The 16,111-nt window shown below is 42.3% G+C and overlaps 2 protein-coding genes across 2 annotated transcripts in view; one reads left to right on the plus strand and one right to left on the minus strand.

The window, feature by feature from the left end:
- Window positions 1-16,111, plus strand: part of LOC118667228 (protein FAM117B-like) — a 53,502-nt gene that overhangs the window by 17,229 nt on the left and 20,162 nt on the right. The gene's annotated exons all lie outside the window — the stretch shown is intronic.
- On the minus strand, window positions 11,713-12,355 carry LOC118667695 (midkine-like). Its single transcript, XM_036331478.1, has one exon. The coding sequence runs from the start codon at window positions 12,353-12,355 to the stop codon at window positions 11,900-11,902; it is 456 nt and encodes a 151-aa protein (XP_036187371.1). The 3' UTR covers window positions 11,713-11,899.

A 16,111-nucleotide genomic window follows, 5' to 3' on the forward strand; every position in this document is an offset into this window, starting at 1 on the left:
ATGTGGAATTTAGATCACCACGAAAGAGGTTTGACTGTAATTTATTAGCTACATGGCCTTGAGCAAGTTATGTAAGCTCCTGGTTGCTTTTCAGATTTTCTCTTTGTTTGGTATTCTGTGGTTTCTGTACAAAGTATCCAGATGTGGATTTTATTCTGCTTAGGAATGGTTGAACTTTTTGAATCTACATGGATGATATCTTTCATTGGTTTTGGAAAATTCTCAGCCATTTTATATTCAAATATTACCTTGGGCAAAATGATATAATCTCTGGGAATGGCTTTCAAATACAACAACAAAGACATAACAAAAAAGAGAAAATGAAAAATTGTGGCAAAATCTTGATAATCATGGAATCTGGGTGACAGGTATATGGGGTTTTTAGTACTATACTCTCTACTTTTTCATTTGTGTTTAAATTTTATAATAAAAAATAAAACTGTGTAAGAGACAAAGCAACCATTCTCTCTCTTTCTCCTGTATCTTCAATGGACTACACATCAGACCTTCCTATCCTACAAGTATCTTCTGCTCTTCCCGGCTGCAAACCGTCTCACCAGCTGAGCAATTTCGCCAATTCGGTGTGGGTGTTACTAGTTTCAGCTGCTCACTCCATTTGCTCCGGGACACGACCTGGGACGCGTCTGCCTATATCGCCATCTTCGTAGACCCCCTACAAGTATCTTAATGCTCATATTTTCCATGTATTTATCTCTCATGTGACATTCTTGGTAATTTTTTTGGCTGTATTTTAGTTCATTTATTCTGTATACAATTATATTTAACTAGAGACCCAGTGCACAAAATTTGTGCACGGGAAGGGTCCCTAGCAGCTGCCGGCTGAGGCCTCCCTTCATTCCGCACTGCCCCCTGGTGGTCAGCACACATCATAGCGAGCAATCGAACTCCCAGTCGGTTGAACTACTGAGGGGACACTTTGCATATTAGGCTTTTATATATATAAATTTGTTACTGAGTGCTTAATTTTGGTGTTTATAATTTTTATTTATAGACATTCTTATTTTTTAAATTTTACTTTTGTGTGTGTTTTGTTTGTTTGTTTGTTTTCTTTTCATCTTTACTGTTGAAAGTATTACATAGGTCCTCCTTTATCCCTCTTCCAGCCCACTCCTGTCCTCCCCCCCCCCCTTAATTTTTTTTTTATCAAATATGTAAGATTACTTTCTCCAGGGTTTTCTTTTAAATACCCTTTCCCTTGTATTAAAACAACGACATAGTGGGAATAGCCTGGGTCTCATAATTTTGACATCAGAAGAAATATCTGAACGTCTATTTCTACTTGTTCTATTATTTTTTTAATATATTTTATTGATTTTTTACAGAGAGGAAGGGAGAGAGATAGAGAGTTAGAAACATTGATGAGAGAGAAACATCGATCAGCCGCCTCCTGCACATCTCCTACTGGGGATGTGCCCGCAACCAAGGCACATGCCCTTGACCGGAATCGAACCTGGGACCCTTCAGTCTGCAGGCCGACGCTCTATCCACTGAGCCAAACCAGTTTCGGCTTGTTCTATTATTTTTAAAGGTTCTGGTTCATGGTTCCATGCTTGTGTGCTTGATTTTTTTTTTTTTTTTTTTTTACCGTGTATTGCTTTATATTTGAAAAATTACACATGGGACCCTTCAAGGGTCTAGGACAAAGGTGTTTTCCTCTAGAGAGGATATACATTTGATTCTGCCAAGTGCTCAAAGACATTGCCAGTTTGGGATCATGCTAAAATAAATTTTAAAATTGCAACTTTTTGGATCAATTAAATTCAATTAGGTGAATGTAGACTGTAAATTTGAGTGTAACTTGTTGCAGCTTTTAGTTTTTCCCTCCTGTATCTAGGACTCAGCAACAAGGCAATTTTCTTATAGCTCCTGAAGTGGGGGAGAAATATAACCCTTTGGTGCCCCAATTTATTTGGGATGAAGGGTTCTCTACGTAGGGAATCAGTCTTGGGCAAGATTGGGCTCTGATTTCCCTTCTCCTTGTCTTGGGAGACCAACAGCACTGAGGAGGTTTGTAGTAAGCAGCTTTAGTGCCTTCTCTTACCTTCCTGGAAAAAGTAACCTAGATCCAATTTTTTCATATGTAAGATGGAGCAAATAAGTGCTATGCAAGATGGAGTTATAAGTGTTAAGCAAGATTTAAAATGCTCTTTGTAGCTCTAGCTGGTTTACTCAGTGGTTAGAGCATCAGCCCTTGGACTGAAGGGTCTTGGGTTTGATTCCAGTCAAGGGAATGTACCTCAGTTGCAGGCTCGATCCTGGTAGGGACTCATGCAGCAGGCAACTAATCAATGTGTCTCTCTCACACCAATGTTTCTCTCTCTGTCTCTCCCCCTCCCTTCTACTCTTTCTAAAAATCAATGGAAAAATAGAGTTGGGTGAGGATTAACAAAAAAAATAAAAGAAAATGTCTTTTGTAAATCACAGTATATACTTACTCTGGAACCCTGGGTCGTTAAGTTTTAGGGAACCTCCTTGAGTTGCATGCATTACTTGGAGGATACGTGTATTTTACTATGTTGTGTCCCATATATTTCATAAGATTTTCAGAGGATCCATTGATTTCCAAAATATGACTAAAATTCTATTGAAAATAGAAATTAGAATTAGAAATCAAACAACTACAGGAAAAGGGCAGCAGATTTTGCTAGTGTTTATTCATTTAAATGTTGCTGAATTCTCAAAATCTCTGCCAGCGACCAAAATAATGATTATTTGCACAATAATATCTTTTTTTTTTTCTGATTTCTTCTAAACTATACTTCCACATGTGTGGTGTTCAAGGGTAAGAGAAAAAAACTTATATTCCAAATAAGTGCATTAGTTCTAGTTCAAGTTTAATATCTGGTAGAAAGAGCATTTTGTTTCTTTCATAATTTATTCCTTGCAGGTTTCCATTCATGGGTGCACAGGCTCTTAGAAGGTTAGAGCTGGCAGGATTTGCACAGATCATATCACTCACCACCTTAATTTACATTTAAGGACACTGAGGAAAGGACAACGATAAATTTATTAGGCTAATAAGTGCAGCCAATATTCCAGAGACTTTCTGCTAATTAAAATGTTTCTTTCCTCTAAAAAAAAAAAAAACGTAGTCAGCAGAGTCTGGCAGAGTCCCCTCCCCCCATTTTGTTCCCCCCACATACACACATACACACATACATACTTTTCCTCTATAGCATTACTAGCATTATCCTTCAAGGCCCTGATTAAATGTCTTATCTTCTTTTTATTTTATTTTATTGTCTAAAGTTTTACTTATGTCTCCTTTTCCCCGATTCACCCTCCCCCCCAAAATGTCTTATGTTCTGTGAAGCTTTCCTGACTCAGATGAGATGATCTGTCTGAGAATCCACAAAGGCTTCTTGATATGCCAGAATTCCTACTATAACTTTTCATCCTTTTTTACAGAACAAGTCTTTTCAGAATCAGAGTAAAAGAAAAGTCAATGATGGGAAGCTTGAAAATGTGTAAATTGATTTCCAAAGCAGAAAGTTGGCAGTTGTCATTCATTCTTTCATTTAGCAAGTTTTTGTTGAGTATCTATCTTCTAATGTGCTGGGTGCTGAGATCACATAATGAACAAAAGATATATATGGTTCCCATCCATTTCACCATCACTTTCATCACCATTATGTCTCATTTGGGCAGTCCATTTATCTTCTAACTCCATTTATCTCCTGCTTACACTCTGATCTCTCTTTGATCCATCCTTTACCCAATAGCCAGAAGAATCATTTGATCATGTTTAAAATTCCTTTTTCAAATCCCCAGGGGTTTCACTTTTAGAACAGTGATCTGAGGAGCTCTAGGGACCCACTCTGCAGAGTGGGCACTGTGAGGAAAGATTCATTGATGTGAACCCCAAGAAGGAATTTATGTGCTGAGAAGGACTTTCCTTGGTCGACTGAGGGCCCAGATTTTATTAATAATAAGAGTCTAGCAGCCATTTTGCTGAGAGGGGCTCCTGGTGTACTGTGTATACTGGGAAGAACCTCAGATTGAATTCTTGGCTTCCTGCACTATGCCCTGCTTATTTACAATCTGAGTCAAGGAAGCTCTGGTTTCATCTTTCAACCAATGGACTGAGACGTACCCCAATCAATCAGGACTGCACAATATACCCTCATTTGCATATGTACTGATCAATCAGAACTACTCTATAATGACCAATTAGAATGCATGATACTGACTAATCAGAACTGATTCGGACCAGTAGAACTGTATGACTTCAGAAACCTCATTTGCATAAAATTGGACCAATTGGGAGCTTTGTCGGGAACTTTTTCTATAAAAGGTAGCCTCCCCACCCTAGCTGGTTTGGCTCCGTGAATAGAGCATAGGCCTGCAGACAAAAGGGTCCTATTCCCATCAAGGGCATGTGACTTGGTTGCAGGCTTCTCCCTGGTCAGGGCTTGTGCAGGAGGCAACAAATTGATGTGTTTCTCTCACATCTGTTTCTCTCTGTCTTTCCCTCTCTTCCACTCTCCCTAAAAAATCAATGGAAAAATATCCTCTGGCAAGGATTAATACAAAATGAAATTAAATAAAATAATATGAGGGAAATGTCAAAAAAAAATGTAGCCTCCCCTTTGTCTCAGTGTAGCATACTTTCTTGGTTTTGCATTTTACTGTTTTGCAAACTGTTCACCTAACTAAAGTTTTTCCTTGTGGAATTTTTTTCATTAAAATCTCTGGAAATTGTCCTAAGAAATATGGCAAATGAAGAAATCTTTATTAAAGAAAATCTATTATATCTTGATAAGAACAGCAAGAATCTGTGGTACAACCTACTCCCTCTCTGCATCCCATCTCAGCTTGATGACACAAGCTCTGATCAGGGAAGATATAATTAAGAAAATGGAGTTTCTTTTCCTTTCAGCTCCCAGTCAAGGGATACAGGGGAACAGTTGTGGGGAAGGGGAAAAATTCCCCTTTCCATCCTCTGGTTCTTTCGGCTGGCCAAATCAAATCAATATAAAAAGATTGACAAGAGAAAACCAGATTTAATCTTATGTGCATGGGAACACCACATACCTGAGAGATTCAGAGATAGAAAGAGGATTAAGGTATATCAAATATTCTGAGCTAGGGATGAGGTAGTGAACCTTGGGGGCTTCAAAGGGTCATTGCAGAGTACAAAAACACAACTGTTTAAAAGTTTGCCCTGCTATGTAGGTAGGTCAAAAAGAGATTGTTTCTGATAAATTCTTATTATGGGCAAGGCCCCTAATTCAAGTTCAAGGTAATTAAATGGAGGGAAAGAAGTTTCTCTTGAGCCTGATGCTAAATTTGCCTTTAACTCAAAATAGTCTGCATATCACTGGGGCACATTTTGAGGTGGCTCATTCTGAACCCCCACACAGGCCACCATTTCTTATCCTATAGCTCTGGTGACTGGCTGAGTGGTCAGGGGCTCCATTCTTCCACCCAGGTCCCACATATTTGTGGAGGCTCTCCAAGGCATGGCAGGCCAAGAACCCTGGGGACCAGGTAACTCTTGCTCCAGTTTGCTTACAGGGTGGTTTCAAAGAGATTTTAGGTATGCATAGGATACAGGATTCTGGAACTCAGGTTCTCCAATTGAGAGTATAGATATGTAAAGCCAACCTGGAAAAAGTATGGTTGCTGTTGGTGGATTGAAGGGTTTGTTTGCCTACACACATCAAAGCCCAAGGAGACACGAACAGGAGTTTGCAGCCAAGAAAGTAAGGATGTATTAATTAAGAAGATGACTCCATGCCCACAGTCACAGGTGAGCTAATGCTCAAAGACCTGGCTCCCCAGTGGCTTCCAGGGATGAATTATATAGGGGGAAAAACTCATAAATCATGGTGACTAAAGGGGTTAGGGTTGTGGTCTCTACTGGTTGGTTGGTGCCTCTGGTTTTGATATCAGCCATGGATGAAAAGGGGCCATATACTAAACCTGACTAGCTCAGGGAAGGCCTGTGTGGCAGCCTTGCAAACTCAGAGGCCTAATGTAACTACAAAGAATGGTCTGAAATTAAAACGTTTTAAAGTAAAAAGCAGTTTATGGTGAGTAGTCATGTCTTAGGATGGTATCTTCCCTGACAAAGGTCAATTTGTACCTTAACTGAGCCTGTCCATTGTCTTTTTGTATCTATATAAAATATCATTGGAATGTCAGAGTAATTTTCTTTTTTTTGACCCCTTAAAGCACAGGCACTGTTCTGCAGTGACCACAAATCCCCTTGCTCTAGGAAGTTAGACAAGAGCAGAGTAAGGACGATGGGCCAGGTACAGAAGGTCCCAAGTATGGAAAGCCTAGCAATGGACAGTCAATTGTAGGGTGGGACCTTACCCCCAGGGTGACTTTTCCTCCCCTAGCATAGCACTCGTCTTGAGGTTTGGTCCCCCTGCCTTTTCCTCCCTAGAGATAACATGGCTGGCGTCAGGACCAGTTGCACTGAATAATGTACCCCCTACTCTGGTGCCAGCTAATCAATCGGTGGAGACCACAACTCTGAATGGACACACCTTGAAGGCTACTGAATATTCTATTGAGGTCTTCCCCTAGGACCTCCCCTAAAATCTCCGCCCTAAAACTCTTAGGATGGAGGACCCAGTGTGCTCTCCCTCCTGGGAGCATGCCTGTGCCTTTCCCTTCCCTCTCCAGTACCTTTGCCCTCCCCTTCCCCAGGCACGTTACCATTCGCTTCCTCACTCCCCAGCTCCAAGGGCCCTTCCTGTAACTCCATAACTTTTTTGCTAAGCCTATTTCTTCTAGGAATTACTTTTTCTACCTTTGTAATTTACCCAATACATGTTCTTTTACAGTTTGGGTCTGGACTTTGAATTCTTTCCTAACCAGAACCTAGATATCAAGGTTGCTGAACCCAGGTTTGGTCTGACCCTACCAGTCAGACACTTAGCGTTCCTGCTGCTTCCAGCACCCTCATTGTTATTGAGTTAATTGTTGACTGTTAACTATCCTGCACCCACCTAAGTAAAAGAAATTTGTCTATCATTTTACTTTTTATCCAATCCCAGAGGTTTCCCTGCTTTGCTTTCTCCCGCCTTCCTAATCTATCACCAGTGGTTTTCATGTAACCTTCTTCTGATTGTGATGTATAAAACAAGGTGCAAAACTGCCATTCTCTGGAGCCTTATCTCAATCCGTTGTCTGCTTCCCAGTATCGTTTCGATTTCCTGGGTATGGAGCTAAAGCACAACTGAGGCCAAGATACTGTCTTTAGTTTGATTGAAAACTTTCCGTTTCTGTAGTCAGTAGACCCTTTTTCCTAAGACTACTGGATACTGACCAGAACTGAAAGGTTAGCATGGTGGTACTCAGGCAGGCTAAATAGCCACCTCATATGGTGGATAAAGAAAAATTGAATTTATTTAAGGAAAGGGGATAGAGATGAAATATTTAAAGGGAAGGGCTGCATAGCACCGAGCCAAGAGGACATTGGGTCAGTGATGGAGGCATCCAGGAGCTGGAGTTTGATTCCTATGTGCAGTTACTGGAAGGAAGCTCTTGTTGTCAGTGGGTCTGGGAGCTGAATCGGTGGGCTTGGAATTCGGATGTAATGCAGAAGTGCAATCAGGTGTCTTTAGGAAAGTTTCAATTCCTTATATGGTCTGATTTCTTGGGTCCAGCACGTTTTTCCTCCTCTTATCCTGTGGTGGGAAATTTACAAATGGCTGTTAAGGATTATATTGCCCTATAGTCCTAACAAGAGCCTTATTGTCCTGATTAATGATTAAGCAAGGGAGAGGGAGATGGGTGAGTCAGAGTGCTGGGTGAGGCCAGTTTGAGTCAAAGGGGGGAAAAAATAAAAATAAAAATAAAAGGTCAGTGCAGTTTCATTACTTCCGGAGAACCATCCCTTCTTCACTCCCAGGAATGAGGTTCCAGAGGAGCAAATTATCTCCATTGTTGCTATCGGCCTCCCAGCTCCAGTTTTGCCTTACCCCAGCCTATCAAAGGCCTGGAATGTTCTTCCCCACACCCATCCAGCTGGTGAATTCTGCTCATAGTGCATGACAGTCCTTCTCCGAGCCCCACCCTGCAGTAGAGGTGTGTCCTAGCTCCTAGGGATTCTTTTGTAATAAGCTGGTCCCAAGGAGAAAACAATTTCTAAGAGTTAATGAAAAGCTTCCTTTGTGTCTCCTACTTTAATTTGATGCTCTCAGCTTGAATCCCACAGGAGGGTTGTGTGGAGAATTCTGAGGGTGAGGGAGTGTTCTTTCTCTTATTTCTCAAAGGTCAGGCTGCAAGCCTTAGTCATGCTAATAGAGACCTAACCTTTCATGGAATCTGAGTTTTTCAGCTCAAGGGATTTTTTCTGAAATCTTCCAAATAAGGCCTTTGTTTCCAAAGCACAATGATAATTACTGTCACAGTCAGAATTTTTAACTCAAGTCTTTGATGCCCAGTGCTTTTTCTACCCACAACACTCATATGGTATCTGGCGATGTTGGTGGCTCTTCAGCACCAACTACCTACATAGTAGTGGCATAATTGTTGTTGAATGGATAAACGAATAACAGCTATTCTACTGCCCAATTCTTCCTTTTCTCCCTAGAATAGTAGAGAGTAAAGTTAGCAAACAGACAGAATGCGTTCTGGGTTCTCAGGCAGCATTATCAGCGTGAATGAATGACCTTTGGGATCTCTGCCACTCAAGTCATTCAATCAAGTGGAAATTGAATCTCTGAAGAACTATTGTCCATTCTTAGCACAATCCCTGAAGGATACAAAATCCTAGAATCCAGCTGGTAGAAAAGACTTAAATCTGATCTGTTATGTAAGCAACATCATATATGAAGGTGGAAGGTCAGATTCATTTCCAAGATGAGGTGACTTTTCATAGCTACCCCATGTATCTGCTTAGAAACAGGAGGCTCCCAGGCAGTGCTAGGGTGTGTTTGTTGAAAGTTGATAATTAAGTTCATTGCTGCTGTGATTACTCAAGGGGCATAGCTTCATTCTTTCAAAGTCCTGGAAGCAGGACTCTAGAGGACATCTGTTGTTTTCTGCTGCAATGCAAAAATTCATCTTCCTCCGAAAACAGTGGTTCTCAACCTTCCTAATGCCGCGACCCTTGAATACAGTTCCTCATGTTGTGGTGACCCCCAATTTCATTGTTACAAATTGAACATAATTAAAGCATAGTGATTAATCATAAAAACAATATGTAATTATATATGTGGTTTCCGATGGTTTTAGGCGACCCCTGTGAAAGGGTCGTTCGACCCCCAAAAGGGTCGCGACCCACAGGTTGAGAACCGCTGTTCTAGAAGAACTCTGCTTTACCTCTGGGAAGCTCCCTCCTACATTCTCCACCTCTGTGGCTTGGGCAAGGCTGAGCAACAGAAGAGACCTGGACTTCACACACTCACAGCGAGTTGGTTTCCGAGGGTCAATGAGCCATAATGAAGGATCTTTGTAAGACACATGCGACAGAGATTCTCATTCTTTACCCCAGTGGTTACCAGCATTCTTTTTGGCCATGCCCCACCTAAGCATCTCTAAAATCCTGATGCCCCTCCTGTGACATACAATTCTTAATGTTCAAAAAGTGAGCTCCTCGTCACGTGGAGGAAGCCTAAAAGGCCGTTAACTTGGTCTAAACAAGCTTCCAAAGAACATGGCATCCATGAAAGAAAAAAATAAATGAACGAAAGAACAGTTGAAGTACTGAGGAAGAAATGACTAAGGAATAATAATAATATGAAGTGATATGAAAAAATAGCAAATAAAGTTTCAAAACATAATAGAGAACTGAAATGCATAAATATGTCACAATATATATTTATATAGTATATATGAGGCCCCTAGAACCATAAGAAATGCAAAAAATTCAGTTAATAACTCATTCTCAAATTGCCCCCTTAAAAAATAAATGTGCCCCACGTTGGGAATCACTGTTTTACCCTGAAAGTAGACTTGAGAGTTTATAGGGACTTGGCCTCTTGCTGCTATATTGCTACCACATACACCCCAAGGCTGAAACAAGCATAGTAGAGCCAGAGCCAAGAGATGGGAGGAAACTAGATCCAGATGACTTCAAATGAAGCCTGAATCTGTGGTAGGCAGTTAGGCAGACATGAGCAGAGCGAGGACGGTGGGCCAGGTAAAGAAGGTCACCAGGGTAGAGAGCCCCAGGTGCCTACCAATGGGCAAAACTGAGAAAAAACGGACCTTGTTTTCCCCTAGCACATTGCTGGTCATTCGGTTTAGACCCCCTGACCTTTCATATCACTGGTCATGCGGTTTGGACCCTCCCCTGACTTTTCCTTCCCTGGCATGTTACTGCTAGTCATGCAGTAGACCCCCTCGGAGGAGGAACAAGGGTCCAAAGAGTGACCTTATGCGACTCCCATGTAGGTCCCTGCACACCACACCCTTAAGTATTAACCTCCAAAGATTAGGGGCTAGGCCTCAGTTGTGTTTTAGCTCCAGGCCCAGAAAAGCAAACAGCAAAACCAGACAAGGAATGCCATGGCTGACATCAGGACCAGTTGCATTGACTTATGACCCCCTGCCCCCTGGCATCAAACAATCAATGGAGACCATGGCCTTTAAAGGATATACCTATTTTAAAAAATATATATTTTATTGATTTTTTTTTTTTTTTTTAGAGAGAGGAAGGGAGAGGGATAGAGAGTTAGAAACATCGATAAGAAAGAAACATCGATCAGCTGCCTCCTGCACACCCCCTACTGGGGATGTGCCCGCAACCAAGGTACATGCCCTTGACCAGAATCAAACCTGGGCCCCTTCAGTCCACAGGCCGACACTCTATCCACTGAGCCAAACCGGTAAAGGATATACCTAGAAGGCTGATGAATATTCTATGAGAGCCTTCCCTGGGACCACCCCTAAAATCCCTACCCATAAAAGCCCTTTGGATGGAGGACCCAGTGTACTCTCCCTCTTAGGAAGCATGTGGGTGCCTTTCCCTCCCCTCTTCTCCGCCCCCAGGCATGGTTCCTTTACATTTCTCCCTCCTAAGCTCCAAGGTCCCCTTCTTTTGCCTCTGTAACTTGTTTCCTGAGCCCATTTCTTCTACGACTCACTTCTCCTGCCTCCGTGACTTTCTAGATAAACTTTCTCTTATAGCTTGATGTTGCTGAACTGAGGTTTAGTTTGACTCCAAAGGTCTAACACCTGGTGCCATTTTTGCCACCAACAAATCCACTTGCCCAAAGCCAGCACTAGGTCTAAGGATTACGATATGACCCCTTGGTATTCCTTTTTGCTCAAGGCAGGTTTAGGTTGCGTTTTTCTGCCACTTGTAATCAAGGGAGTCCTAATTTGTGTAAGAACATTTCCTATCTTGCTTCTCTTTTGGTGTTCTCACCAGAATAGTCTTCTACTGTACAGACAGTAGACACCCAGGCAACAGGAAGACGAGCTGGTTCACTGTGATCTTCCATGATTTCTCTCCAATCTCCACCCTACCATCATTACCATGATACTTTTAAAACATAACTTGGGATAAGAAACAAGTGTTTTATCTAAGATCATAGAGCTTAGAGGTGGTGTGGCTAAAGCTTAAAATTTAAAATCAGATCATTCCCCATTCCAAGCACACACTAGCCATATGTGGGTGGTGACTGACATATTTTTTTAATTTTTTTTTTATTGGGAGAAAATGAGTTTTATTTGTTTTTTAGCAATGGCATCATGGTGGGTAAGAACAACAGGGGCATGGGAATCAAATTCCTTTGGGGGAGGCTCCAGCTGCCAGAATCCCTTGTCCCTCCCCACTGTGGGCACTTGGGGGGTGGGGGAGGGCAGGGCATGATTGATAAAGCTGAAGAGTCACAAAAGGCACTGGTGGGTTATACTGGGGCCGGGAGAGGGAGCACATGGGCCAGGGGCTCTTTGGATTCAGGCCTGGCCTCTAGTCCTTTCCCTTCCCTTTCTTGGCTTTGGCCTTGGCTTTGGTCTTGGGGGCACAGGGCTTGGTGACGCGGATGGTCTCCTGGCACTGGGCGTTGTACCGCGCCTTCTTCAGGGTGCCCTGGCGGGCTTTGGTGCCCGAGCTCCCATCGCAGGACCCCCAGCTCTCAAACTTGTACTTGCAGTCGGCTCCGAACTCCTTCTTCCAGTTGCATGGCACCCGGTAGCGGAGGCGCTGAGTCTGGGCCCCGCAGGTCCCTTCACGGAAGCCCGCCCCGCAGTCCTTGCTGTTGGGGGTGCAGGGTCCCCAGGTCCACTCGACGCATTCGCTCCCCGGGCCGCCCTTCTTCACTTTGTCTTTCCTTTTGGCCGCTGCGGAGGTGAGCGCCAGCAGGGCGAGGAAGGCGAGGAGGAAGCCTCGGTGCCCGAGATGCTTCGCTCCCTCCTGCCATGACATATTGGACCGTGCAGATATAAAACATTCCATTATTACAGCAAGTTCTGATGGACAGCACGCTCTAGAGACAGGTTTTCTTCTTTGTTCAAAGTCACTAGGGTCAGAAAGCCTGATAGACTCTTTCCTCTCTTCAAATGGCACATGAGACCAATAGATGGATGCCCAGTAGATGGAGGATGAGCCATTCAGTCATCTATTCCATACTTTCTAAACACTTAAATGGGAGTGATAGGTTCTCTACTTATCTCTGGGATGTGTAGTTCTGAAACATATTGCTTAGTGAGGGATGATTAATCTGTTGTTATATCAAGCATCTTGAAATTATTATATGAATAAATATTGATTAAACATGCATCTCTCTACCCTACTCTGCTCTACTATATGCATATAGATTTCTTAGAATATGATGTTTCATTTTCAGGCTGGTGATTCATTAAGAATACACTTCTTAATGACATTTTCACAGATCATCATTCTCCAAGCAGGAACTGTCTTCCTAGCTCTGAGCCCATTTCTCTTTTAGATTAAAACTACCAGTGGAAAAAACATCTAATCACTTCAATTCAAACAGGAAGTAAAGGTCTCCAATTGAAAATTGGTAGCAGATATTAAAATTGGGGAATGATAACTCTGGTATAAAATAAAACCTTTATTGGACAGAATATACAAATGAAAGATTGCATTGTCACCTAGATACCACAAGTGGGTTATTCTCCCAGAAAAAAAAAAAAAAAGCTAGCTTTGATTTCTTGTATGTTAAATGGGAAAAAAAAGAGAGAGAGAGAAGAATGGATAATACACAGGACCAAGGGTGACCATTTCTTTTTGGTTTGACATAAATAATTTATATTTGCAAACATTCCCCATTCACTTATGTGAAATAATTAGGGGGAAAAAATAACACAAAATCAGAACATTGGAAAAGGAGGGGTCAGTTTTTAGCCCCAGTGCTCCCTCATTGGATGGGTAATTTGGTATCAGAAGGTAGCCATGGTGACCATAAAAGTTACTCATGTGACTAACGATGCAACTAATGATGCCCACAATTACTTAATTGCAGGCATGCTTAACTGCTTTTGCCATATTTGGAGAGTGCTTATGGCTAATTGTGGCTGCAAGTGGGTAACTACAGGTGCAATCAGATTTTCTGACAGCAGGAGAATAAACCGTCCCTTCTGAAACGGGGAGGACTGAAATTAGTTCTTTCAAACCCAGAGGGGATAGAACAGCCTCCAGCATGAAAACAAACACAAGTCATGTGATATTTAAGCAGAGGGAAGTTCTGCTTATTAGCTGGCCTTCAAGGCAGAGTCCAGCCCCATCTATGCACCTTCCCCCTTTCCCTGAGGTTCTCCCACTGGATTCCTGCTACTACCCTACCAAGGGAGGGCTTTTACTTTACAACTCCTATTCCATCATGGAATAGGCACTTAAAAAAAAGACTTCTTTATGATTTTTAGAGTCAGAGGAAGAGAGGGGGAAAGAGAGGGAGTAACACTGATGCGAGAGTGAGATATCCATTTGCTGCCTTCTGCCCACTACCAGGGATGGGGTACCCAGTCCTGGGCATGTGCCCTGACGGAAATCAAACCAGCGACCCTTTGGTGCACAACCCCCAACCAACTGAACCACATAGGCCAGGGCGGCACTATTTTTTAATGTTACATTGTCTGCATGGTCATTTACAAATACCTTTTACATGTGGCTCAATATCTGTGCATGCATATGAACTCAGGCTTATATATTAGAGTGGTTAGTTTTAAAGGTCTCTCATCAGGAATTAACATTCCAAAGATGGCTAGATAATACTACAAATAGTCTTATCAAAATCTTACTGGAAGGTTTTAAATTCATATAAGGAATGTTAGAAATATTTTTGAATAGGTAAAAATAAGTGATGGTCCCAGACATGAGCCCCACTGCTCTTGCATGGATGGGTATATAGCTCCAGCAAGTTCAGTGGTCAGACTTTTTGTACAGTGTTTGGGGTCTAGCGTTCCCTTGGTCCTGTGTATCTCTCCTTCATGAAGGCTGTGATTGACTCTATAAAAGGCTGCTGGTCCTATCACCATTCTGTGTCTACCTTAGGACTATTATGCTTACATTACTTGTATTGCCTAAGGCAGAGAATGAGTCCCCAAGGCCACAAGAATCAATTGTAAGATTGTTCTTGTACCTGCTGGTTAGAAAACAATTGTGGCTTTGGCAGAATTTGGTCTAAGACCTCACTTGGTGTAGAGGTTGTAATGTAGAGGATGTGGGCTACCACCCACATGTAAGCACCAAAGGCGACTGATGTCTATCCAAAGAGTTCTTTGAGTGAACAGCGTACTTAGTTTGGGTCAGTTCAGAACATCTTGATTTCTTTTTATATAGCTTTTATATAGTTTTATTTTCAAAACAAATGAAATAAAAAACAAGGCTACCTGTAGTTATAAATAATAAAATAAAAAACAAGGACATAAAAGAAACATGTAGTTTTAGGAGACACTAAATGCAGAGGTATGGACACATTTTCTAGGAACAGGAAACCACCTTCTACTAAGGGAGGAAGTGTACATGACTCCCTTCACACCCTCTTGTCTGGCATCTGGATCTCCTAGGCCCTCCTAGGCTCTGCCTTTCTCCAAATGTTGTGTATGATCTTTTCCCTGCCTTGTGAGAGACTGGTTAATCACTCGAACTCCCCTGGATTGTACAAACAGTATCAAATAGCCATTATGTGTGCTGGGCACTGTTCTGGGCAGCGTGGTGACTCAGTGGGATGAGTTGACAGGCTCCTTGGTTCTGTGCTCTGTTAACCATCCACTCTTCTGGTTTGGGCCTTATCCACAGCCAAAATGGCAGACCTGTGAGGACGGACAACAATAAAACAGAGAAAATGTTGGCCACCAGGACTCTCTTAGGGAGAGCTTTCTATTTGATGAGAAGAAATACATCGAAATGATATTTGGAGTGGAAGGTGAAGTCCCAAGGGCCTTCTCCATCAAGAATATATGGCTGCTAACATGCTTTGCATGAGACAAGGAGAGGAATAGTATTGCTCCTAAGAGAGGGCACAAAATGGGGGAGGGCAGAGAGGTGGAGGGAAGAAAGCACAACCACAATGCAATTCCAGATTGATGTCCGCTGCGCGATGCAACCTTTCCTGGTGTGCCACAACCTTTTGCAGCGGGGGTTCAGGATATGAAGAAGGGGCCGATGCACAAATGAAAACACTAGACAAGAAATATGAAATTAGAAGGCATAGGGGGCCAGGTGGAGACCTCTCTCTTGGAGAGGCACACTGAAACCTGCCCTTATCCGCTTTTTATTCAATTTTAGATACACATCTTGCCCTCAGTAAAGCACAGCAAACAGGTAGCAGACAGACTGTCTCTAAGGTCAATAGAGATCAGTAAAGATCAGTAGGGTTCAGTAAACATTTACTTTGAGGCTATTAGGTCAGGAAATTGCTTTGAGCCACCGCTATCTCAACAGAACAATGGTGCTTGACATTAGTCCTGCTAACGCCCAAGGACTATCAGCCTTCAGCTTCCTTGGTGCACCCTTATGACAATATTGGGAAAACAGTGGCTTCCCGCAGTGGTGATGCGCAAATCTTTGGTAAAATATACCAAATGAACGGGATGTTTAGTTTGCATGATTATCTTGTGGAGATTGATGAAGAGGTTGAGTTTGGTTATCTAGACTAAAGCTGAATGCTACCTCCCTCTTTTTTTGTTTAAGATAGTCTACTTTCAGCCCTAACTGGTT

The sequence above is a fragment of the Myotis myotis genome, unplaced genomic scaffold (assembly GCF_014108235.1).
Source record: "Myotis myotis isolate mMyoMyo1 unplaced genomic scaffold, mMyoMyo1.p scaffold_m19_p_12, whole genome shotgun sequence".
Classification (NCBI taxonomy): domain Eukaryota; kingdom Metazoa; phylum Chordata; class Mammalia; order Chiroptera; family Vespertilionidae; genus Myotis; species Myotis myotis.